At 44.0% G+C, this 26,024-nt stretch overlaps 1 protein-coding gene across 2 annotated transcripts in view; it reads left to right on the top strand.

Moving 5' to 3' along the window:
- The first annotated feature begins 10,481 nt into the window (after window positions 1–10,481).
- Window positions 10,482–26,024, top strand: part of ABCD3 (ATP binding cassette subfamily D member 3) — a 63,606-nt gene continuing 48,063 nt past the window's right edge. For both annotated transcript variants that reach the window (XM_018559223.1, XM_018559222.1), the window contains exon 1: window positions 10,482–10,662. In XM_018559223.1, the coding sequence (XP_018414725.1) occupies window positions 10,559–10,662 (104 nt within the window). In that variant the 5' untranslated portion in view covers window positions 10,482–10,558. The remainder of the gene's footprint in view (window positions 10,663–26,024) is intronic.

Here is a 26,024-nt window from a genome sequence, read left to right on the forward strand (position 1 = left end):
AGGGGCACATTAGCAGCTCTTAAAAAATGTGTCTTCTATACACCATTAAAGAGGAGGAAGAAAAGGGCCCATGAGCAGCACTGGAAAGGTAAGGAGGAGAAGGATGAAAATGGCGCATTAGCAAAACTATTAAAAAAAGTGTCTGCAATGCACCCTTGAGTTGGTGCAACAGAGTGCATTAACAGCATTTGCAGGGAGGTGGCTGCTCTGTGCCTGTCAGCCAAAATTTGAAATTTGCCCTCTTCCCCCACCCTATAGACTTAATGGGATTCACCTCTAAACCCTGGTTTGATGAACTTTGAACAAGATTTGTTAAACTCTTGGCTAATGAAACCTGAGCAGATTCACTCATCACTAGTCACAAGTCCTCTCTTGGCTCTTGAAAGGACGGTACTGTAGGCATGTGCATTTAGGGATGGTGATAGTTCATGTTGCTTTGTTCTGTACCTACAAAGCACACGCTTACTTTAGGTTGCCCTTGGTTTTCAAAGGATGGTTAACTGTGCAGTTACAAATCACAACAGAGTTATTTTTTTTAAAGAGAGGGAAGGACAAAGTGGGGAGTAGGACACTGGTATTTACTTATAAGGGAAACAAAAGCAATGAGGACAAGTTACAATGTGCCCCATAGTCATTGTTCCCCACAGATATGACATACTTTCTCTGTGTGGGCAGTTGTTATCACATGTCTTTTGGTTATCCTCAGAGAAGCTTGTACTAGTATAGAAATTCTACTTCATTATACAAATGTACAAAACAAGGTGCTTTGGTGTGCCTTTACAGTTCTATGAAAAGATAGCTCTTTGAAGCATACATCTCTTTTTAAATATCTAAGCTTAAATCATGTTCAGATAGTAACAGGTAGTCAGTTTTGACATCAGCAGAGGAGACGAATAACAGAAAAAGTATCTCTGCTGTAAATTTGCCTTATTTGCTCTAAGCCCCATTCACTGAATTTGTATCTGCTTCTGTTTATTCTTCAACTCATTTTTTTTTAAATTAAAGTTTGTTTAACATGTTTTAATAATCAGGAAAACAATTGCTTGAACCCCTTGTCTGCAAAGCTTATTTTACTCAAAGGGTGAACTAAGCCTTTAAATGGCAGTAACGTTTGCAGTTATTGTGTAATTTAACCACCGAGTGGAGCTGTTCTACATCCTAACTAAAATGATAGTAAAAAACATCCCCAAAAAACAAACATTTGAACAGAAGTTACATAGTTTCGTAAATAATTACGTCTTCCTAGTTTTTTTGTCTCCTACATGCCCAGAAGTAATTCTGTTGTATTTTGTTGCTTGCAACTATTATGCAATGTATGGTTTATCATGTTCAAGTTACAAAAATCCATAGCAACCAGTCAAAAGTCATTTTGTATCTGAGCAGTAAACAGACTTTAAATTGGTTGCTATGGATTACTTTGCCTTTTTGTCTACATGACCTTATAATAGTCTGAAGTACTCAGGACAAAGCTAAGGGGAAGCCAGGAGGGACGTCCACTTACTCTGTACTGGGTGCCACTCTGCATATGAGGTCTGTAGTGGTAAGGGTTTTGCATTAAGAGAAGAATGGGAACCTTTTGCCTCGGGGAAGGTATTTATGCTTCAAGAAAAAGATGAAGGGGGAAATTTTGCTTGGGAGGGACACTATATCACGGGATGAGATAAGAGGCACACTTACTGTATATTATGGGGATGTGTTAGCAAAATGACTTGACCACGTGACCTCTATCCTCCTCCTCATGCAGTTGCAGCACAAAAAGAGGAGAGGGTCTACTGACTAGCTCTTGCAGAGTATCTTGTAGTAGACAGGCAGATCGTACTTGCGCTGATCGCAAGCCGCGCCCCCCTGAGGGGCAGGCTTCCGATGACCGCAATGCCGAACGGGCAGTGCGCGCCTGCGCACAACGGCCAGTCCGGCTTTTATAGTAAGAACATGCTACACACGTACGATGTTCGGCGGGTTTTCGAACATGTTCGTAAGTTAAAAGTTGTGCGACCTTACAGTAGTAGAGGTCGCACGGCTTTCAAACACCTTTCGATAATCGTACGATCGTGGGATTTCCCGCGATTATCGTACGATTATCGCAAGGTGTGTGGGGACCTTCAGATGTGCTGACTGCATCTTTTTTAAGCCTTTTTCTATTTTTACTATATTCACCTGGGGATTCGGCCACTGAGTCTGTTTTCAACTTCCTTTAACAGGTCATGCTGTCCAGCAAATGTTGCAGATAGATGGTAGAGACAAACCATTTTACACTGTCAGGGGTACTTACACTGGTCATCTTTCATTCATTTATATAAAACCTTTATCACAAAAGGCAAATCAAAATGATTGCTGTAACTGCTTAAAAAGTGTTAGCTGGAGTTCAGCTTTAACTTGTTGGTCAAGTTCATGTAAATCTGCTAGTGTACCTAACTGTACCCTCTCCACGGGGTGACAAACAATGCTGCTGTTCAAGGGTGACTCTGTTGCACCTCTGTAGAGTAACCCTTAGGCCTGGTTCACACTTAGGCATTTTTAAACAGTAGAAAAGGTGCTTCATAAGCCCAACACAAGAAATCCCATGATTCTCAATGGCCCATGTTCACACCCAAACAGCAAAATGCCAAACGCAGAAAAACAGTACACAACCTTTTTTTGGCAGTTTGCCCCCATAGACTTCAATGGAAACGCCAGGAAACGTGCAAGAGAAGCATGTTGCACATTTTTGTGCGCATTTGTATGCGCGATTGTCCATTGACCGCAATGTTTCTTAAGCTACCAGTCAAAACGCACGTCTTCATGTGCATGCATTATCACGCGCAAAAATGTGCAAATGTGCAAAAAAAATTAAAAGCTAACTGAACCCGACGACGCCTTGGTGTGAATGGGGCCTAAAGCTGCCCATACACCTGACCAGTATCGCGGGTGATCCCGCGATCGAACGATAGCCGTAAGGTGTATGGGCAGCGTGCGACCGCATATACTCAAAGGTCGCATGACTTTCGTCTCAGGAGCACGCTAGAAAACCAGCGGGTTGGTAGAGCGATCACAAGAATAAATCCCCACGGGCCAAGGTGCGCAGGCGCACAATGCCCGCACACCATTGCAATCATCAGTAAGCACTCCCCTAAGCGGGGAGGACTTGCGATGATCGCAAGTACGATCTGCCTGTCCAAGATGGGCAGGTCGTACGAAATTTTAATCACCTTACAACCATCGCACAACGAAAGTCGTGCGATGGTTGTAAGGTGTATGGCCACCTTGAGACAGGAAGTGTGTTCTTGACTGGATGACCAGGTGAAACATCATAAAAAAAAGACTAATGCAGCCACCACATTTAAGGACCAACATTTTTGCTAATGCAACTTTTCAAACATGCTCCAGCAGCAAGGAATGTAACAGCCATGTTCTTAACTCTGGAGTGTTGTAGAACTGTCAAGCAGCATTTTATAAATAAAGTTAGGAAGAAAAAACTGCTATATCAGTGACAAGACAAAGTGAATAAACTCAATACTTGTGACCCCGAGTACACTTCCACTGGGACATGTGAACAGCTCAACACACGGAATGATTCAGCAAAGTGTTATAATGAACTCTGACTGCAGTGCATGGTTGTGTTTGATGTTAAAGTCCTGCTCACTGCTGAGATTTTACCAGCATGGAACATAGTCATTCCATAGTCCTCCCAAACCACCCCCCCCTTTCCCCCTTAGCAGAAACGCAAGTTTCTTCTCCCTGCAGCATTCTGTATATTGTTTAATCCTTTTTAGCTCTGCTTGTACAGCCACATCATCCATTTACAGATTCATTCTGTCCCTTCTTCCACCATGACAGAAGGACTCGTAGCTCCCAATAGAACACAAGTGTGATGATGTCACCCCACTTGTGGTACATTGAATATTTCCTACAGCCCTGGAACTGGGGAAATAATCTGCAGGAGTCTGTGCACTATAATCGTAATCTATTTATCATGGTTGCATGCTCAAATGCAAAAAGTTAACAATTGCAAATGTTTTCTTTCAATAATGTCTGCGGATTTATCAATTTTATTGAAAAGGTGGGCTATGCCTTTAAAGTGAACCTGTACCCTACTATACACTTAAAAGTAAATGTGCAACCCAAGAGCAGACACCAAAAGATACCTGCTATTAAATTAATGAAGAATTAAATTAAACCTGCTCTGTTTCCATCTTGAATTTGGTTTTAATTTTAATCGTTTGGAGAAACTGACCCTTTTTCGGAACCAAATCCCTCTGTCCCTTTTTCTTCTTCAGTTGTGTCTTTTTTGGTATGATGTATAGATTTCTATAAATGCTGTATGTATTATTTAATAAAAGAAAGTGTTTTTCTTTTCTAAACATTGTCCGAGTTATTCAATTTGTTATTTTGAAAAGCCAACATAATGGAAAAGTAGCATTTAATAGAAAAACAATTTTGGATTAAAACAATCATTTTTGTGCATTATTCCCACATTACTTAAGTTATGACAGAGACATGTCCTTTACCTACATACTGTCCTTGTATCCAATGTCATAAACAAGGGAGGAATGCTTTGTTACCTGGCGCTCCTTGTCTTCATGGCTACCTCTGCTATCTGCATGACCACCAGGGCAGCCTCATTGGACAATGGAATGACAGATGGTGGAACTTAGCTAGGAAGTCAGGAAAAGTAAGGCTTGAGTTAAACTAAATCAGAGAGGAGCACAGAAGAAGAAAATTTAGGAACAAAAGATAATAAGAGGCAAGTTGTGGTTTTGCTCTTAAGCTGACCATAGATGGCTTTGATTCTTAATGCATATGATTAGGGATGCACCGATATCGTTTTCTTGGGTATCGAGTAGGAGTACCGATATTTTTTTTTTTCTGTACTCGCCTATACCGATACCGGAACTCCCAAAGATGCAGAGAAGCAGAGATCTGCTTCATCAGCTTCTTCAGGGGACTCCTAGGTGACATTAGGGGTCTTGGAGACCCCTGATGTCTTCATAAAGAGGACCTGTCACCTCTTTTGCTATCACATAGAGGGGTTTCTCAGCCCCCTCTGTGATAGCAATAAAGTTAAGTGGAAAAAAAAAGTAGGAAAAAAATGTAAAGTTTCCCCCCAACTTTTTTAAAAAGTTACACATAAAAAATAATTAAAAATATATATTTTTTTAAAGTCCCCACCCCTACATACACGCATGTAAACATGCGTAAGGTGCGCATACCTGCAAAAATGACGATTGCGCCTATTACGCCGCACATGTTACATATCGCCGCGAACGTCGCTGTGAGAGCAACAATTTTTGGGCCATCAATCACTGATAACACTAAACTGATGAGCGGTAAAAGCTTTTAAAGCGTCGACCATGGCCAATTTTGGGTATGCTAGTTTTTTGCGATTTCGCGAGTGCGGGCAATTTTTAAGCTTGACATGATTGGTGTCTATTTACCCGACGTGACCCCGTCTTTTATATTTTATCAAAAAAGTGGGTAATATTAGTTGTTTTATAAAATAATGTTAAAAAAACTTCTTTTTTTTCAAAATTTTCAGTAATTTCTCCTGAATATAGTAAAAAATAAAACCCCCAGTGGTGATTAAATACCACCAAAACAAAGCTCTATCTGTCCCCAAAAAATGGTATAAAATTAATTTCAGTACAGCGTGGCATGACGGAATAAATGTCAGTCAAAGTACCTCAGCGCTGAAGACTGAAAAATGGACAGGAAGGGGGTCTAAACAACTGGTCTTCAAGCGGTTAAGGAAGCCGGGTGGTGTGTAAGGACTCACTGTCCGGCTTCCTGATTAACCAGGAAGCCGGCTCCATGCTTCCTTGTCACCAGGTGAAGCCAGCTCCGTGCTCCCTGGTGACGAGAGAGCATGGAGCCGGCTTGCCGGGCGGCGTGTGATGACTCACCACCCAGCTTCCTAACACCGGAAGTTCCAGTACCGGGACAAGTATTGGGAGCATTTGGGCGAGTACGAGTACTCGCCCCAAATACTCGCTATCGACACCGACACTAGTATCGGTGCATCCCTACATATGACTATTTATTCCAGTATATTAATAGACTGAGTATCTAAAACAATTGCTTGATGCAACACCAAAAAATTGCTTGCATTAATCTGATCACTTTCAATGGAAAAAGTAATCAAAAGCCAAAAGATTTCTATTCAGATTCGATTGATTTACTCTAAGGCATTCATGATAAACTTTAGCATTTTCCAACTCCTCCAATGGCTTTCCCCCTCCATTCTGCAGAATCGATTCAAAGCGATAAAGTTGGTGGTGAAACCCAATTGATAATTAGTAGATTCAATAAGAATATTGAAACAACCATTGTATTGAATGATCAAATGAATACATTTGTGGCCGCCATTATGCAAGACTTTTGTATTTAAAAGTGGGAAAATAGAGCACAGGTCTACTTTAAAGTCTAAACGTAGATCCAAACACTAAGGCTTCATTCACACTAGAAACGGCCGGCACGTACAGCTCTGTGCTGCATGCATGGCCGTATCGGGCAGCTCCGGGAAGGACAGGTGCTACATGTGATTAGTACGTAGCCCCTGTCCTTCTCTATGGGAATGCGTGCGGGTGTCCATACAGATAGGATGGATCCTGTCTGCGTCCGAGCCGGGACACCCGCACCCGTACGGACCTGCACTTGAGGTGAGCATAAGGCTGCATACGGCCGAGTATTCCCATAGAGAAGGACAGGGGCTGCGTACTAATCACACGCAGCACCTGCCCTTCCTGGGAGCTGCCCGATACGGCCTTGCACGCAGCACGGAGCTGTACGTGCCGGCCGTTTCTAGTGTGAATGAGGGCTAAAACCTAATTTAATCTTAAACATGTGACTGTACTTTCTACGAGTCATTTCCAATATATTAAAACAATACCTGATGATCTTGCTATGAATTCCCTTCTAGGGGTATTACAAGATGACAACACTCTGTCCCTAACTGTCCTCCTGTGTTGTCATCCTGTCACACAGGCTTCCAAAGAAACTAAGTGGCCTTTCAACACAGATTATGCAGTCATGGTCCACCATCGAGAAACCTGCACTGAGAAATTCCAATTGATGAAGTGCATGTAGACAGGTGGCTGCAAGAAGATCAGCAGCAACATGTGAAGCAAGATGACAAAATGTATATTAGTTTAAGAAAATGACAATTGTTTCTGATAATCTGTGCTTTCCCAAACAATGGGGTGTATTTATAAATGTTTGCATCCAAGATTCACACAACTTTCACCCAGAATTCACACATTTTTCAAATTGAATTCAATAAGAAAAATCTGCGAATCGTGGGTGCAAACTGCGTATATCTTGTGGGAAGATATTTATAAATAGACATAAATGGCACGCTGTTAGGATTAACATCTACTTTAAATTGTCAGTAACAAGTGGAGCATAAAAGGGTATAATGGCCCAGAGAGGAAGGGAGAGGTGTAGATGGGAGACATTTAAGGGTCTAATATCTGTCTGAAGTTTTAGAATAACTATTTGTGCTTTCCATTCGCTCCTAGCTCTAGACTAATCCAACAGAAAATGTCTTCTGATTTTCAGATACAAAATATTAGGCTAAAAATATAACTAATGAGCATATGTTGTTATTAACTTATTTCTAAACCTGGCAACCAGTTGGCTCAGTGGTTAAATTGTGACTGGAAAACAACAGGTCTTTGGTACTTGTCTATGGTAGCATGACAAATGCAATGTAAATGAGGATAAGAAAGGCAGGCTTATTGAACAAAACATTGCAAGGAGCAAAGTCCTAAGGACAAAGTGCATTACCTATAGCGACCAAACAGATTCCATCTTGTACTAGTCTGACTTTAGTAAGGTGCATTCTGGTTGGTGGTACTACACTTTGCACTGCACTTTGGGGCTTTACTGTGCACAGCTTGATACTGTTAATTTATTGCATAATTTTTAATTGATTAAACTTGATATAAACCCAATCACAAGCATGTTAAACCATAGTCACCATTTGGAAACCCGCTCTGAGAAAACCTGCCTGGAGTTAATGCATACAGACAGGAAGTGGCTGAAAGAGGCTGGCGGAGATCTGTCGCACTGAGATGTCAAACAGGAGGTAAATGGTGAAAACATTAATTCTACCAGTGTTCATGGGGGATAAAATCAGTCTTCTAAGGCTGGGTATAGCTGCTGCCTTTAGGAGGTTGGACGCTAGGCAAAACAGAAGGCACAGCCTCGTCTAATGGCTTGATCAACTTTCCTTGAGACTGTTTATATAAAGCTGAAGATTCTTCTATCAAAAGCTGCTGACAGTATCATACCTAGGGTTGCCAACCATCCGGTTTTGAGCTGGACAGTCCGGTTTTGGTGTGTTGTGTCCGGGTGCCAAGCCAGCGGGAACCCGGACACAAGACACTCAGTGCCGACTGGCACATTACATTTTTTTGACAGGTGCGGCTGTCGAGGTCTTTGTCAAGCTCGATCTCGAGCAGCCGCACCGCCCGGATCTTCCTCTGAGCTGCGGGCAGCTTGTCAGAGAAAGATTGGGTTTCAGGCAGATGTGGCTGCCCCAGATCACGCTTGACTAGGACCTCGGCAGCCGCATCTGTGATTGCTTCTAGCTCTGGTGATCTATCACATAGAGAGGAACGAGGAGATGTTCCTCTATGTGACAGATCACCAGAGCTAGAAGGACGGCCAGGCTATGTAGATCCCCGTGGAGCTGAAGGGAAAAGGCTGGGTTACAGAATAGCTGAGCAGCAGGGGGAACGAAGATTTAAAGGAGAACAGAATTCGACACAGCACTGGCTCCCTGACACCGTGCTGCCCTTCTGCAGACCCCCTGGTGAGACACCATAGCTTCAGTGGTGTAACCAGAGTTATGGGCGCCGGGGCAGAACATTTTTTTTCGCCCCCCCCCCATATTATATAAACAACCTGAAATTCGCACAGCTTTTTGAAGAAAAGGTTGCAACCCTAATCATACTGAACCCCAAGATCCTGAATATTCATCCCAGTAGCCATAATTTTGCTCAATGACTCCCAAATTGAGATTTTTACTAAAGCGGCCTTCCTGCTTCTCTGTGCCCTAATTCTCAGTCTCAGTGCTCATACCTAGTGATGAGCTGAATACCCACCTGTTCGGTTCAAATTCGAACTTTAGAACATGCAAAACATTTGAATTCGAACTTGAACTCAATGCAAGTCTATGGGGATAGAGAATTACTTTAAAAATAAATTGTCCCCTTTTTGAAGTCTTATATGCAATTTATTGGCCAAAAAAAGGATATGGGGATCCGGGTACTGCCCAGGGGGGCATGTATCAATGAAAAAAAACACTTAAAAAAAAATACAAATAAATTGACATCACCCCCTGTTCATTCATGAGTTTCACAATGGGGAGAAGCACTCTGTACAGAGGCTCCTCCCCATTCAGAAACTGCTTGATAGTAAATATTTTCTTAATGAATGTGCTTTCCATTCATTTAGAACAGAGACTGCAAAAAAAGAGATTGAGGACTTTGTGTCCTCAATTTCTTTTTCTATTTTAAAAAGGAAATATCAGGGGGCTATTTAGACCCCTGATATTTCCCAATGCCCCGCCCCAAGAGTTAAAAAAAAAATATATATATTTTTTTAATGTGTGTTTTTTGATGTGTGTGTTTTAATGTGTGCAAAAAAACGAAAAAACATAAGCGCACAACTGATAATTGGTTACTGGAAAAAACACGGGCTATATTTGTGTTTTAATGTGTGTGTTTCATTACGTGTGCCATGTGTGCGTGTGTTTTTAATATTTGCGATATCTATGTATGTGTGGTTTCTTTTTATAATGAGTGTGTGATGTGTGTTTTATTGAGTGTTTAAATGTTTGAATATGTGTGTTTCCCTATTTTGCCTAAGGCAGTCATGTTGAATGTTTTTTAAAGCTCAGCGCCCAAACTGCAATACAATACTATACTTATTTTCAGCGCTGGCACTTTGAGATAAATAAATTGATTTTGCGTCGCAGTTTGGGCCCTCGGGTTCAAAAAGGTTCGCCATCACTGCCCCAAAGTGTCCATCTGCACAACCCATCATACTGGCTTTTCAAGACGACAAATACAATAGAGCAAAAATAGGCAACCTCGCTTCTCCAGCTGTTGTGGAACTACAAGTCCCATAATGCATTGTACTGTAAGAATGACAGCTAGAGGCATGATGGTAGTTGTAGTTTCAGCACAGCTAGAGTGCTATGGTTGCCTACCCCTGATATTGTGGTTACATGGAAGGTTTGGTGCAGTATAACATATGTGATGGTTTAATAGTACATTTTAAGACCGATCTGTACATCAGACTGAAAACAGGGACAACTGAGTAGGAAAGACGGACAGATAGATTTGGCTTATATGAGGGTCAGTGAGGAGCGATGCTGTGTCATCCTGAACCACACAGCTCCCATCATGACAGCATCAGCACACCGTACGATCTGTCACCGGCTCCGCCCCCTCACACTCTGTCCAAGCCGTCGCTATAGAGATGACACGGTGGGCGGGGCCCGCACAGTTCCCAGCATTCCGCAGGTCCCTGACCGGCTTCCCATTTGGCCCCTCCTCCTCTTCTGACAGTGACCATGGCGCCGGTGTACAGCAAGTACCTGACTCCCCGCAACTCTGCGGCGGCCGGGGCGGCGCTCCTTCTGCTCTACCTACTCAACAAGCGGCGGAGAGCCAGCGGGTGAGGAGACGGAGAGGGGCGGGAGGGACAGGGAAGGCCAGAGAGGTGACACAGCCGGGTGAAACTACAAGTCCCAGCATGCCTTGCTGCCATATGGTGCTGTGACAAGGCTCTGTATGTGGGGGGACCTGCACTGACTGCAGCTTTTATTGAGGTTTTTATTGTAATTTGGAGCTATGAAGAGAACGTCTTACTTTGTGAGGTTCAGTGACGGATGAGAATATTCCTGAGAAAAGAGAACCTGTCTCTTCTCCACAATAATCCTATGAAAGGTTTACATTTGTTTCATTATGTATCCCAGCCCCTTACTACTGTCTGCTGCTGTCCTTTTAACTGGGTCCTAACGTTGGGAGGTGGAGTTCTGGTCAGGTAGCGCTGTGATTGGCTGTCACAGTGATCCCATCATCAGGAGCTCATGTCACTGGCTCCCAATCTTTTACATTGACAGCTCGGCCAGTATACTGGGAGCAGTAAATAACAGCGGGGCCCCATGGATGTGTATAGGAGGTGCTAGGGCCCCTCTGCCACATGTATGTGCTATGCGGTTAGAGGTTAAATCTGAACTCCGAAATCAGCAAATATTGTATGAATACAAGAGTCGTGTGTTCATATTAGAATCTCGGTTGGCTTTGTGTATTCCACATCTGTGCAGTAATCCAGTGTGACACATTCCTGTAATAAAGACCAGTCACTGCTGCTCTCTTCCCTTGTGCAGGGTGACTGGTCTTGTCTCCGCCCCCCCCTGTAGTTTTCTGCAGGGAGCCTGTAGTGGGTGGAGCCTCCTGGGCCCCTCCCACAACTCCGGTTTTCTGCAGCACAGTGATGAGGTCATTGCCACTTTGCACCATAATATCTGGGTTTCTAAAGCCATTTGGGGCGCACAAAATGGATTTTTGCTCTGCGTCTATATTGAGGATTATTTTTTAAATATCATTTTCTGAGCCCGCAGTTCAGCTTTAATTTGCTTCACGTATATGTGATTGTCCTGAAGTCATTAAAGTTTTCTGTAAAATGGAGGACTTGCTCGGTGAGTTTTAATACTTGGCCAGTGGAGACCTAAATTTAATGGATAACTGTAAATGTAGAGTTCACCTTTAGGACCTTCACACTGTTGTACTGCACAGGTCGGCTCAGTAGATCGGAAGGTGAGCAAACACATACCGGCGTTCGCTCACCTCTCAATCCTGTCACGGCTCTCTGCCGTGACGGGGGAGGGGCTAGATTCCCCCCTCCCCGCTCCGATCCGCCAGCGCTGACTGGCGGAACGGACGGGGGAGGGGGCGGGTACAGCTGGCTTTGCCTCTAGATAGGCAGAGCCAGCTGTCACTCACGCAGCTGGGTGGATCCCGGCATAATTGTCGGGATCCGCTTCAGCTGCGGCGCACAGTATACCGCAAGCTACAGCTCGCGGTATACTGAGCCTAGGGTGACGGGAGGACGCTAGTTTGTGCCCTCCAGTTACCCTAAGGAGAACTATGGGGAAAAGCCCTGACCCCATAGTTCTCCTTTAACATGTGGTGTGTTCAGGCAGCTTATGCTGATGTTACAAAAAACATGACATTTGCCTCTTTTGGTGCATTGCAACGCACGTCTGTTGGGAAGGTGCATTGGGTTGCTATTCGGAATGAATGGGATTGCATCACACCACTGCCGGCAGTGAACTCTGATCCCCTGACATAAAGGAGATGTAAAGTCCCAGCATTTACTACCCTGTCATAACATCAGCAATGTAATAGGAATACATATTAGAGTTGTTTTTGATGCAATCAAAGCTTATTTGAGAAAAATCCCTTTTATATAGTGAGTGCTGCCTTCTGTCCGCCCATCACTTTAACCAACTTCATGCATTCCCAGTGTGCTTTGTGTCTCTTTCCCTGCTGCTTGGTGTGATACGATCTGGATTTCTCAACACTCCCTATCCCATCATGCATTGCTTCCAGCAAGCAATGATAATGTTACATTGTTCAGACATTGAGTTGTAGTTCAGAAAGCAGGCTCTGTGGGAGTGGTGACACAAGGAAGTGCATAATCACAGGGCTGTGTGAAATTGTGTCAGTACATTGAGGAAGTCCATCCTATGGGCATCTTCCAAGTTTACAGACTTCTACATCAATATGGATATTAGGAGTGGGATAGAACTTATGGAAATTCAACTTATGGAAATTCAACATAGAAATACATTTAATTTGTAGTTTTTCACCATAGATGCCCTTTACATTGAATTGTGAGACACAAGCAAATCAAATGATGATGCAATAAAATACATCTTTAAGGGCCTGTTCACACCATGCGTTAGGCAGTGTTGTCCAGTGCAGTGGTAATGCATAGATTAAGCATATAACCTTGTGTCCCATGTGTCTAGTTCAACACTACCACACTGCAGTGGTGTGCGCTAAGAAGGTAGGACATGCACTACAGCCCAATCGCAACCCTCTGCTGTGAATAGAATGAAAGAAATGTCACTTTGTGACATTTCAATAAAGTTTTAAAAAAAATAAAGTAAACTGTGATGCATTGTAATCAGCACTGTTTACTTCTGAGCGCAACCCCACATCTGTGGTAGGATGTGGCGGCTGGTGTGAATGAGCCCATAGTCCTTATTCACACATAGGCGTATTGGGGACGCGTGTTGGGTTCTTGTGAGTTTGTGCGCATTTTTTTTCCACGTTTGCTGCACACCCTCAATGATTTCAATGGGGCGATGTACACGCGAGAAAAGCAGAAAAGGAGCTCATGTAGAAAAATCTGCGCCACCTGCCGCTCATTTTTTTCTCGTGTGTTGTGCACATAGAAGACGTGGCAATGCAAGCGTGTTTTGCATTCGTGCGCGTTTTGGAAACCCTCATCAAAGCACACATTGTGTGCGTTTGATGCTTGTTCCCAAAACATTTAGGTGTGCATGAGGATTTGTCGCCCATTCACACTTGTGTGTTGAGAGTTGTAAGATGTGGCTGCTGTACCCATTGAAATAAATGACCAGGTTAGGGTGCGGCTGCGTCTGTCATGTCATACATGGTGCAATCACATGTGGTTTGGGATTGATTGTTGGACGCAGGATAGATGCATCCAGCGACAGTCATCTATTACAAACTGCATGTAGCTGCGTTGCGTACGATTGCATATGCCGCTGTCATGTCGCCGATGCCGCTGTCACGTCTCCCTGTTATTAACTTAACTTACTCATTAACTGGGTACAGCGGCATCTGAACGGGGACACCTCATGTGCATGATATTGTCCACATGCTTTCCTGCGTGTCTAAATGCACGTCTTGCCATGTTTGGGGAGCCATTAACAAAAATGGTGTTGCATTTGTTGCAACATTCCTGGCCTTGTGTTGACCTATTTCATGCTAGTGTAGGTGCCGTGTATTAAGATGGAGAAAAGAAATGCGTCGCCATGCTGATATTGGTGTCCTTTTTTTTAGACAAAAGAAATTGTATTTTATTTCTTTGCAAATCCATAAGTAAACTGAAGAAATGTCTGTTCTGCTTTCATGATAGATTAAGGTTTTACCACAAAACTGTGTTAAATAACTCGGAAGAGGGGGGCGGATTAGGTGTGTGGGGCGAGGAATCTCACCTCACTTGACACAAGTATAACCTGATTCCAGTTTACTTTTAATTTAGTTTTAGTCTCTTGTATAGAACATAAAGTTGTGTGTTTTGCACGGTGCACCTGGGTTCTTAGTTTGTATGGTGGGGACCTTTTGGTTTGAATCTTGGCCGGGTTACTATCTGCATGGAGTTTGCATGTTCTTCCGGTGCTTGCCTGGGTTTTCTCCCATACTTCAAAGGCATGCTGCTAGGTTAATTGGACTTTGTCTAAATTGGCCCTTAGCATGGTTGCGGGTCTAAAAATCCCAAGTGAAGCTTCCTATGGCTGACCCTGGTAAGGTTTCGTCAAGTAGCTAATGACGGTCTGATATATATTTCATACATGGAGCCAAAGAAAAGTAAGGTTCCAAGGGTAGAGGTGCCCCAAAGATCACAATGTGCCGTGTCCTGGTAGTGGGGAAAGGAAGAACCTAAGCTAAAGACTTCTTGGTGATTTTCATTGACTGTATATTTTATTGTCCTGTCGTTTGGAATGCATATTTCTACCTGAGCACTCTAGGAATCCACAAATACAGGGCGCTGATCTGTGCGCATACTACCTGCATCTCACCTGTGCTTAGTTTCACTACTATCTGTTACATTAAGGGCTGATTCACACCCTCTGCATTGGAGCTGCGCTGGCCATTGTTTCCAGCGCAGCTCCAATGCAAGACAAGGCAATATACCTTCTCATGGACGGGCTCGGTTCACACCACCACGTTGCAATGGGAATGCAGTGGTGGATGGCATACTTTACTTTTATTCAGCACAGCAGGATGCGATACAACCGATTCTTACTTCCCTGTGCTCGTAGAGCTGAATGAAATGTCACTTGTGACATTTCAATAAAGTTCTACCCCCCCAAAAAAGTACGCAGTGCGGTGATCAGTGCTTTGGCACTGTGACGGGGCACCACATCCCAGATGATGTGCGATTAACACAGTGTATGGTGTCAATGGGCCCAAAGGCCGGATTCACACCTAGGTGGCATTGTTTTTGCACGTTTATACGCGCGTGACCAGTGTGCAGTTATTTGCGCGTTATGCACATTTTGACGCGTGTTTGTGCCCACCTGAGGAAATTGTTTACATAAGTGAGACCAGGAGATGTATTGTCAGTTTAAAGCTCAGCGTGCAGATATAGAGGCTACTACTAGAGTGCCCACATAGATCCAGACATGCGCAGTAAGCTTCCAGGCTGTCAAACCTGGCTATGTGCACTGAATCCCTATGATGACAGTGTTCCCAGACGCGAGAGTTGGAGGCTCCACCCACCAACACCAGGAACATCTGATAGGTTGACATCTGACACACCTCCTTCCTAAGCCGCATGACGGCTGTTTGGCCGGCTTGATGCTGATTGGCTGGGAAGCCGGCTTCCTGGCCAATCAGGAAGTTGGGTGGCAAGTCATCACCTGCCGCCCCCCTGCTTCCTGATTGGCTGGGAACCTGGCTCCATGTTCCCTCGTGGCACTGCCGGTCAGAGGAAATCTCCCTCGGATTGGAAGTTCCAGTATCTGGGGTAAGTATCTGAGTATTTGGGCGAGTAGGAGTACTCACTCAAATACTCGATATTGGCACCGATACTAGTATCAGTATCAATGCGTCCCTGCTGGTAAAATATAGGATTTGTCTAATTTGGAATAATATATTCCAAAAAGTGCTAAAACCCATCCTATTCTATAAAATGTCATTCAAAATGTAATGATGAATACAAGTCTAAACTATTTCATATCATATGTACCATAAATGTCATTCTCTGGTTCAATAGTATTTAGAAGCAATAACAACGTTGCACCTTTCTGGCTCAGAATGCGTTCCATTTTGAATTTCTTCTGGTGTAATAATATTAAAGCAGCACTTAGCGTAATTATAGGTTCTATCAGTTTACAGAACCCACACACCAGAAACCAAAACAAATGCATGTGTTTATATGTATTTCATAATACTACATTGGTGGAGGTAAGCAGGGACACAGTATAGCTGCCATAACTCCCTGCCATCTTAAAGGAAGGGGAGGCACAGGCACCAAACAATTTGGTTTTAGGAGACCAACTTACAGTATTTGCATGTTAGCAGACTCTCTCCTTCTAATTCTAATGCCAAATGTTGTGTATGTCATTAGAAATGATAGTCAACTTTGTTTTAACTATTTACATACATTATACACATTGGTCACACCAATGTTTCATCCCATTACATGGTTACTGTAGATGCCAACGGTCCAGCTCTGCTGCGCACCAGAGTGCATATGCAATGCGTTGTGGTGTACTACATTATAAAGTGCAGGTTTAATTGTTCTCTTGCTTTGCAGCCCATTCTAAATGAGAAGGCATTCTTAAAGCAACCCACAAAGGAATGTTTAGGTGGAAAGGGGCTCCTAAGCACACCAGCTTGCTGTAATCTTTAACATGTAACTAATAACACTACAGATATCTCTTGTCAGTCTGCTCAGTCACCAGCATTGTATGTTTAGTTTTGTTCTCATCTGCAATGCAGCTTTTTACACCGCTTGATGCTTCTCATAAGGAACTGGGTCATACATGATGAAATTCTTGTGCATTGTGTTTAGTATTTCCATCTCCTTTACCATAAGGCACTGTAGTTCTCGGCTGGCTGTGCTGCAAAGTCACATTAAGAAAATTTGTCTAAGCTGCTTTAGAGAATGGAATTCCAGGCTCAATGCAGGGGAATAGGACAAAGAAACTACTATGAGGAGTTTAAACAGATAGCGTTGTGTTTGCTGCGAGTCTCAGAATCTGAGGCATTGCCGTCTAGTCCGAGGACTTGCCATAATTGCCTTTTCAGGATTTCAAGTTTGAATGGAGTTTACGTTTTTGCAGTTAGGTGCTGAGGTTTTTGTTAATGTTAATCTGTACCCAGACCATGCATACTAAAATGTTTAATTTTACATATTTTAAACAAGCAGAAATTACTTTAGAACAAGTCAGGCAGGCAGGAGACGCTGTATAGCTGAGGGCAGGCGGGCAGGAGGTGGTATAGTAGTACATTCCCTGAGAACTACTATCCTTGTGGATGAATCTCCGATCCACATTCCCTAAAGCCTGTAATAGATGGAAAGAAATTATACAACCTCCTTAGCCTTAGGTTGCATTCACATCTACGTGCCTTGGTCCATACCTCCTGCAGGAGTTAAGAAGCATTTTACATGCATTCACATTAACACCCAGATGTGAATGGGATAGAGGGTATTCACCCTTACTACTACAGGGGTATGCAACCTCTGCAATCCAGCTGTTGTGGAACTACAAGTCCCATGAGGCATTGTAGAGCTCTGGCACCCTCAGGCATGATTCTCAGAGGGAGAGGCATTGTGGGATTTGTAGCTTCAGCACAGCTGTCGTACCAAGGTTGCTTACCTATGCACAATATTGATCCTTCTATCCCTCCCACCCTTTTTCCCCTTGACAAGGCATGGAAGAGATCTTTATAGTGCCCCTGTGAATCTAACACCCTCAGACTGTACTTACAAGTATGTTCAATAAAAGATCATTTTAATATGCCACAGAATATTTTTAAGCATTTGCCTTATTACTTGTTAATTTTCCTGGTAATGGATTCCTACCCATTATATGTGTGTCACTGTAATGTCACTGTAACCTTTTCTCTAGTTTTCCTTCAATACAATCTTCCTATTCCATTGGTAACCATGAGGAAACTTTATCAAATGCTTATCTCTATATCTTTAAGACGTTTCGATGTCCTGACTTCTCCCTGTATTATTAACTAGGTGTAGATTGCTAATGTTGCTTGACCGTTTTAAAACAAAGGTTACAAATATTTAAAGGAAACCTGAGAGATATACACTATAATGCCAAACGTATTGGGACGCCTGTCTTTACACGCACATGAACTTTAATGGCATCCCAGTCTTAGTCTGTAGGGTTCAATATTGAGTTGGCCCACCCTTTGCCGCTATAACAGCTTCAACTCTTCTGGGAAGGCGTCCACAAGGTTTAGGAGTGTGTCTATGGGAATGCTTGACCATTCTTCCAGAAGCACATTTGTGAGGTTAGATACTGATGTTGGAAGAGAAGGCCAGGCTCTCAGTCACCGTTCTAATTCATGCCAAAGGTGTTCTATCGGGTTGAGGTCAGGACTCTGTGTAGGCCAGTCAAGTTCCTCCACCCCAAACTCGCTCATCCATGTCTTTTATGGGCCTTGCTTTGTGCACTGGTGCACAGTCATGTTGGAACAGAAAGGAGCCATCCCCAAACTGTTCCCATAAAGTTGGGAGCATGAAATTGTCCAAAATGTCTTGGTATGCTGATGCCTTAAGAGATCCCTTCACTGGATCTAAGAGGCCAAGCCCAACCCCTGAAAAACAACTCCACCCCATAATCCCCCCCCCTCCACCAAAGGTTACACTTGGCACAATGCAGTCAGGCAAGTACCGTTCTCCTGGCAACCGCCAAACCCGGACACATCCATCGGATTGCCAGACAGAGAAGTGTGATTCGGCACTCCAGAGAACACGTCTCTACTTCTTTAGAGTCCAGTGGTGGCGTGCTTTACACCACTGCATCCGACGCTTTGCATTGCACTTGGTGATGTAAGGCTTGGATGCCGCTTCTCGGCCATGGAAACCCATTCCATGATGCTGGCTATGCACTATTGTGCCTTTGTAAAGGCCACACGAAGTTTGGAGGTCTGTAGCTATTTTTTTTTTTCCCATAACGTCTTCCAGGACAGCATCACGAGATGGAATCTCCTCCCCCACACACAGGAAACACGTCACTTAATCTGTTTAAAAGACCCTCCTCTCCTCCACTCCCTCAGTCTTTTGTGTTTCCTCAGTCAAGCTGGGGAGCGCGTCACAGAACGCTGAGAGGGGGTTTCCATGTGGTGATGCTGCCCGGGAAGTCTAGCGGGCGTCCGATGCGGCCAGGGAGAGTGCCGGTGAGGGGATCGGTGATGGTTGCCAGTCGCCCGGCCGACTCACCACGTCCACGGGCGGCGCTGTCACTTTACTCCGGGTCTTGGACGGAGTGGGGCCTGCGGCCGTGGAGCGGGTGGACGCCATGTGTCGCGTATCCTCCGGTCGGCTCGCTGTACCCGCGGGGGGGAAAAAATCAGCCAAATCTGACTGTCGGGAACTCCGGAGGCACAGCTGACTTCCCGGCACCCGAGACATCCAGAGAAGGGGAGAATAACGTCTGCTAGAGCTTAGGCCGGTGCCGGGAGATGCAGAGCTCCAAGGAGTCACGTCCTCACGTCGCCATTGGCAAGCCACGCCCCGTCTGTAGCTATTGACTCTGCAGACAGTTGGCGACTTCTGTGCGCTTCAGCATGCGCTGGCCCCGCTCTGTCATTTTACGTGGCCTACCATTTCGTGGCTGAGTTGCTGTTGTTCCCAGTGGCTTCCACTTTGCTATAATACCACTAAAAGGTGACCGTGGGATGGGGCGGCACCCATGGCTCCCTCCAAAGATAGAGGAGAAGTGAGCATAACCATCCAGGGACAGGGAGTGTGTTATTTGCAGGACTACTAGACGAAATAGACTGAAAATGCCTAAGCAACATCTAAGCCCCGGTAAGCTGCACTGTTCTACATTTTAGTTTTTGTGTTTAGATACGCTTAAAGGAGAACTATGAGGTGAGTGAAAATCACTCATCCTCATAGTTCAAGCCGACGTGTGACAATGAAACTGTCATATGCCGCCTCAATAGATCGGGAAGTGAGCGAACACCATACCGTCGCTTGCTCACTTCTCGATCATGTCCCTGCAGAGATTCGTGACTGTCAGTCACGGCTCCCTGCAGGGGTTCCCCCCTCCCTGCTCCGGGACGGGGGAGGGCGCGGGCACAACTGGCTATGCCTCTAGATAGACAGAGCCAGCTGTCATTCACTGGGTGGATCTCCACAGCATTGTCGGGATCCGTCCTGGCTGCGGAGGTCTCAGTATACCGTGAGCTGTAGCTTGCAATATACTGAGCTTTGGGCACCTGGAGGACGCTAGTATATGTCCTCCCATGAACCTTAAGAGAACTATGGGGGAAAAACACTTACCCCATAGTTCTCCTTTAAATACCTGAATAATTTGCCGGGTTTTTTTTTTTTTTTATATCTCCTCTTTGGTCTCCATTAAATACCTATCAGAAAACATCACCATACTTCAAAATTCTCTTTTCTGTGGTGACCATTCTTACCCATAGTTTTAGAGCTTCCATACTTTGGATCTTCCTTTTGCATACTATCAAACTATCACCAACCCTTCGTATGTATGCAATCAATCCATTTGTTTCCAGAAGGACAAATAACCTTGGTTCCTACCATCTTTAACCACTTGATTTTTTTCTATAAATCTTTTACTCTATTGGTATATATTCCTTCTTCCGTTGTGTATTTAAAAACCACTAGAAGGTACACTGGCATGTCAAAACCAGAAACATAACTAACTATAGAACTGGTGCTTTAAAGTGACCCTTGGACTAAAATTTTTATTAAGGTGATTCTTCGCTTGTGTTACTAGTACCTCCAGGGGCGCATGCTATGTTCCTCTGTCCAGTTGTTTGTCTTCAAACACCCTCAATTTTTAATGGTCAGTGAGCTTAGGTCCATCTGCCACCACTCACTGTTTAGTGAAGATCCCAACGCAGTGATGGGACAATAGTGTAGCTTGGTAGGGACGGAGCCAGTGACCACAAACCTGGTTCCCCACTATTCTGGGGTCCTGAAGTGCTGGACAGAGGAATAGATTTGGTGAGCCAACACCTAGAACTACTTGCATTACAAGGTGGTATCACATAAGCAAATGTTGAATCTCCACAGGTCAGCTTTAAAGCCAAATTGGAGAATACTTTTAGTGACATTTGTTTTTCATGTTGTGTATTTAGAATACCCCCAAAATGAATTATTTTACTGGTATCAATCGATCTGAGCATGACCACTTGCGTCAACATTGGAACAGTGAATCACAATCACTATTTTACACTACTAATGTAAACAGGAAATGGAGCGGACAGATATGAATGCTCTGTGCTCATCTATAGTTAGTAATCTATGTTCTTTTAGATGTTAAGAGGCAGTCCAATCTAGTTGCCGTTCGAGGCAAGGAAAATGTACTTGGGGGACAACAATTTAAATGTAGGTGACAGAAATTTTCCTTTAAGGTTATTTGGTTACCAGGTTTCTGGGATTTCTTCCAGCTCTGCCCATAGATTAGTGCTGTGCTGGATAGGAAGAACATTCTGATAAGAGCGGCTACATTTATACGGTTCCCTTGTTAGTGCTTCCTGATCACCTGAATGGTAGTGTACATGAATAAGTGATCTGGTAGTACATGAATCGGTGGCTTGGTATAGAGAGACCATGTGCAACACCCCAGATATTAAGAGTCCATATAAAGCTACCTCTGCTTTTTTTTTTTTTTTTTTTCATTCAGGGCGGATTCACATTCAAGTGTCCCGTTGTGATAGGTAATGCACGTTGTAGCTTGTGTTAACATGTATTGCGTAAAGGAAGTCCATTCATTATGAATGGGCTGCAAATGCACCACAACAGATGAAAAACATACATGATGCATTGGATTCTACTGTACATGGTAGAATGACAGTGTACATAGAACAGGGGGTGTTGCTGCAATTCTGTGAAAGTGTAAATGAGCCCTAAGAGGTTCTGTACAGCGACTGTGTACAATGTTTAAAATACAAAACAAAAAATTCAGTCACTTAAGGCTTTTCCCCATAGTTCTCCTTAGGGTAACGAGACGACACAAACTAGCGTCCTCCCGTCACACTAGGCTCAGTATACCGCGAGCTACAGCTTGCGGTATACTGAGACGCCGCTGCTGAAGCGGATCCCCCGACAATTATGTCTGGATCCGCCCAGCTGCGTAACTGACAGCTGGCTCTGCCTGTCTCGAGGCAGAGCCAGCTGTACCCGCCCCCTCCCCCGTCCGCTCTGCCAGTCAGCGCTGGCGGATCGGAGCGGGGAGGGGGAAATCCACCCCTCCCCTGTCACGGCAGAGAGCCGTGACAGGATCGAGAGGTGAGCGAATGCCGGTATGTGTTCGCTCACCTCCCGATCTACTGAGCCGACCTGTGACAGTCTCATTGTCGCAGGTCGGTTAGAACTATGAGGTGAGTGAAAAGCACTCACCTCATAGTTCTCCTTTAAAGATGTATTTCTATGTAAAATGCCGCAAGAGTGAATATAAATAATTAACAAGCTCTCGGTGAAGGGTGGTTGTGTCATTGTTGGGTGCGGCGTTGTGTTCTCAGTACTGACCTGTTGGTTAATGTGTTGTATTAGTTGTCCTGAACTTTGGTTTACATTCCCTACACACGGTATCCTGCCACTTCACCTTCACAATGAATTGCTTCTAATTCAGATTAGAGTTTGTATTGTAGACGTTTCTTTTTTTGGGGGAGGGGGGGGATCCAGCAACGTTCACTAATGTAACTTTCTGATCAGCTAAATTTCAGATTCGGTGCAGATTTTCACTCCTTCAGTTCATCGTCTGAATGTTTATTAATCCGAAATGGCAAGTTGTTTCTTCCTATAAATTGCCTAATTGACCAATCTACACATCCTATTATATTCATTAACTGAATTACTCCTAACACTAAGGTTTTGTGTTGTTTGAAATGATTACTTTAAATAAATTGGATGAACATTTTAGAGATTACTTTTAATCTACAAGAAAAACCTGTATTTCCATGCCACACCTAGAGAAATGAAACTATATCAAACATGTGTGATCATGTAAGGTCTTGCTATACATCTTTGGCATTAAGAAGGCAAAGTATTGCTCTTTTATCTTCAGTATTTTAACTCTATTTTTGCAATGGTGGAACTCTTAAATGAATAGAGCGGCTCATTCCAGGAGGCCAAGCCAGAAGAAGAAGAGCCTACACTATGACCCACCTATGGATTGTTGCTTCTCCATTGCTCTGAAACACCCTGCGTACATTTTCTAAGAAATCTCCATCTGAGTACCTTTTTGTTTGAGTTTTACTTTGCAGTCACGTGACCACAACATTTCAGCTAATCTGTGTCCTCTAGAGCAGTGCTCCCCAACCTTTTTTATCGCCGCGGACCGGTCAACGTTTGATAATTTTACCGTGGCCCGCTGAGGGGGGGGCACGTTGATTGTTTATACTTTAGATTGTTTTGATTTAATAATTTTAATTTAATTGTATTTAAAAATGCCTTCAAAATAAAATACAGTTACACCAAAAAATGAAAGCGTTGGAATTCTTCACCTATTCCACCACCGAAAAACTGGGCGAGATTACGTTAAAATGTGTGACCACGTCACTGGTCACACATTCTAACGTAGTCTCAAACTTTGATAGATCACATGCCTACCTGTAATCATTTAATCAGAGAAATAGATTATAATAGGGAACATTACAGTGTAATATTCCCCATTATAATCCACTTAGTGCACTGCCATATATTGCATGACCGGACCGCACTGAGACTGTGCGGCCCGGTACCATTTGATCCGAGGACCGGGGGTTGGGGAACACTGCTCTAGAGGGCCGACAACACTGCTGAATTGTCAGCCCTCTGTTTCTCATCTCTCTAACCCGATAGAGATGTGACGTGGTTTTCTGGTATACATAGCTCCAAATGCGCTATCGATTGGGAGTGATTTCCCGGCCACCAGCAGCAGAGATAGGGGATTGAGATGAAGCCTTGAAGTCCCTGCGTAGGAAAACCTAGAAAAAGCAATTGAAACGAAAATCCCCCCCCAGATTTAGATAGTAATTTATTTATTGTTACATTAAACCTTCTGCTTGCATAGTCCAATACATTAGCCGATCTTGCTTTTACTCTGTAAATTAACAAACACTGGTACATGGCAAAAGTAATGTATGTAATTACACTTACCTTGCCCCCCTCCTAGAGATTCTTAGATTCTTATAACTTGGCCATTCTAAAGCTAAACTAAGGCTAAGTGTCCAAAGGGACGGTGAAAACAGGTGGTTGATCTGTGTTTTTGCTTCCCCTGAACGTTACAGATTAACATGGCCGCTGCTCATGCAATGACTGCTAACTTGTCAGTAACGGTAACATTAAAACTTTGTGGCATGCATCGTAAGGTTTTTCTTTCATAGGGGCTGGCTTCCCAGTGCACCATCAGAGCTCCTGAAAATGCTACACACGTACCTCCTTACTGGAAGTCTGTTTAGATCAGTGGTTCTCAACCTGTGTAACCTCAGGACCCACATTTGTCCTTGGTCTTAATTCGCGACCCAAGTCACACAGCAATGAAACGCACAGCGGTACCGGGCGTTCCGGTGCGGGCTATCAAACTGGGTGGGGGGTGCGTTTGGGGTACCATTCAAATGAATGGCAATGCAACACACCTCCCACACCAGAATGTGCGGTAGGTGCGATTGTGTGGTACAGTGCGGTAATCGCACGGGACTGTGCGATTAACGCACTGTACTAGTGTGAACACTGACAGTCACACACAAACACACATTCCAAAAACAATTTGAATATGTTTTTTTTTCTTTTTTTGAGATCCACCCAGTTTCCCTATCTTACGAGAACTGGAGTGGATCCTCAGCCTGGGGTCCAGTGTGGGCTGCTGTGCTGTGACGGAGCTCCATCCATATGTACGTTGCTTGTACAGCTCCCTTGTGCACCCTCTAGAGGTGTGACGTCACTCCAGTCCAGGCAGCTATACAGGACACGTGAGGAAGCTGTAAGCAATGCACATATGGATGGAGCGGCCATAGCCCCATCCCACCCCACCTCATGCTGACACTCGGCAACGGGCAGCATATTTGAATGGCGGCTTGGCGTGAGAACTGGCATTGCTGCGCTAGAGCGAGGCTGAGGCGCCTCTCACCTGGAAAAGTGGAAGGCCTGCGGTGACCCACTGAACACGGAAAAGCAAAACAAACGACAAACGCACTCAACAATTTGTTACCAGTTATACAGTAAGGTGCACACGAAATGGGCTTTGAACAGTAGAACAGTAGAAAGGCATCATGGCACACTCACAAACTAGCATGTAAAACAACTTGTCTCACCACTAAGGACAATGACAGAGGTTTGGATACACGTCTTCTGCAAAGGATGTGCCTTGGCGCGGCAGTGCGGCTTACACATCCTTTGCAGAAGACGTGTATCCAAACCTCTGTCATTGTCCTTAGTGGTGAGACAAGTTGTTTTGCATGCTAGTTTGTGAGTGTGCCATGATGCCTTTCTACTGTTCCACTGAACACGGAGTCGCGACCCACCAGTTGAGAACCCAGGGTTTAGGTGTCACTCACGTCCAAGAACAGCAGTTCCCTGCAGAATACAGTATTTAACTCTTACGCCGCTTAAAGTTTAAACTCTGAGTTACAAAGCCTTAGCAAGTCTTGCCATGCCTCATAAATAATAATCTCTGCTCTTGTCTAGGGATCATTTAAGGACATTTCAGCAAAGCTTTTCCCTCCTGTTACAGTTGATTTAGCTTGTACCCTTTTTAACCTAGTTTATTATACATTTCTATCACACATATGGAAGATAACGCACAGGAGTTTGTAAGAATCTCAAAAGTCATAGAGGAGTTTCTTGATCATTTAATTAAAATGTTTTCACATGTAACACAAACATTGACTTTTTATGTTGACTACTGTATGGGAAGCATTATCCTATAAAATACATAATTTTTTTGCTAAAATTCCTCATAAAGGCTGACATTAGTTCACACGAGAAACTGCATCGCAACTGCGTGCGTCTGCGCAGTTTTATTGCGATCCGTTTTGACGCATTTCTGATGCGTTCCCCCCCCCCCC

This window comes from Nanorana parkeri, unplaced genomic scaffold (assembly GCF_000935625.1).
Source record: "Nanorana parkeri isolate BGI_ZX_2015 unplaced genomic scaffold, ASM93562v1 scaffold382, whole genome shotgun sequence".
Classification (NCBI taxonomy): domain Eukaryota; kingdom Metazoa; phylum Chordata; class Amphibia; order Anura; family Dicroglossidae; genus Nanorana; species Nanorana parkeri.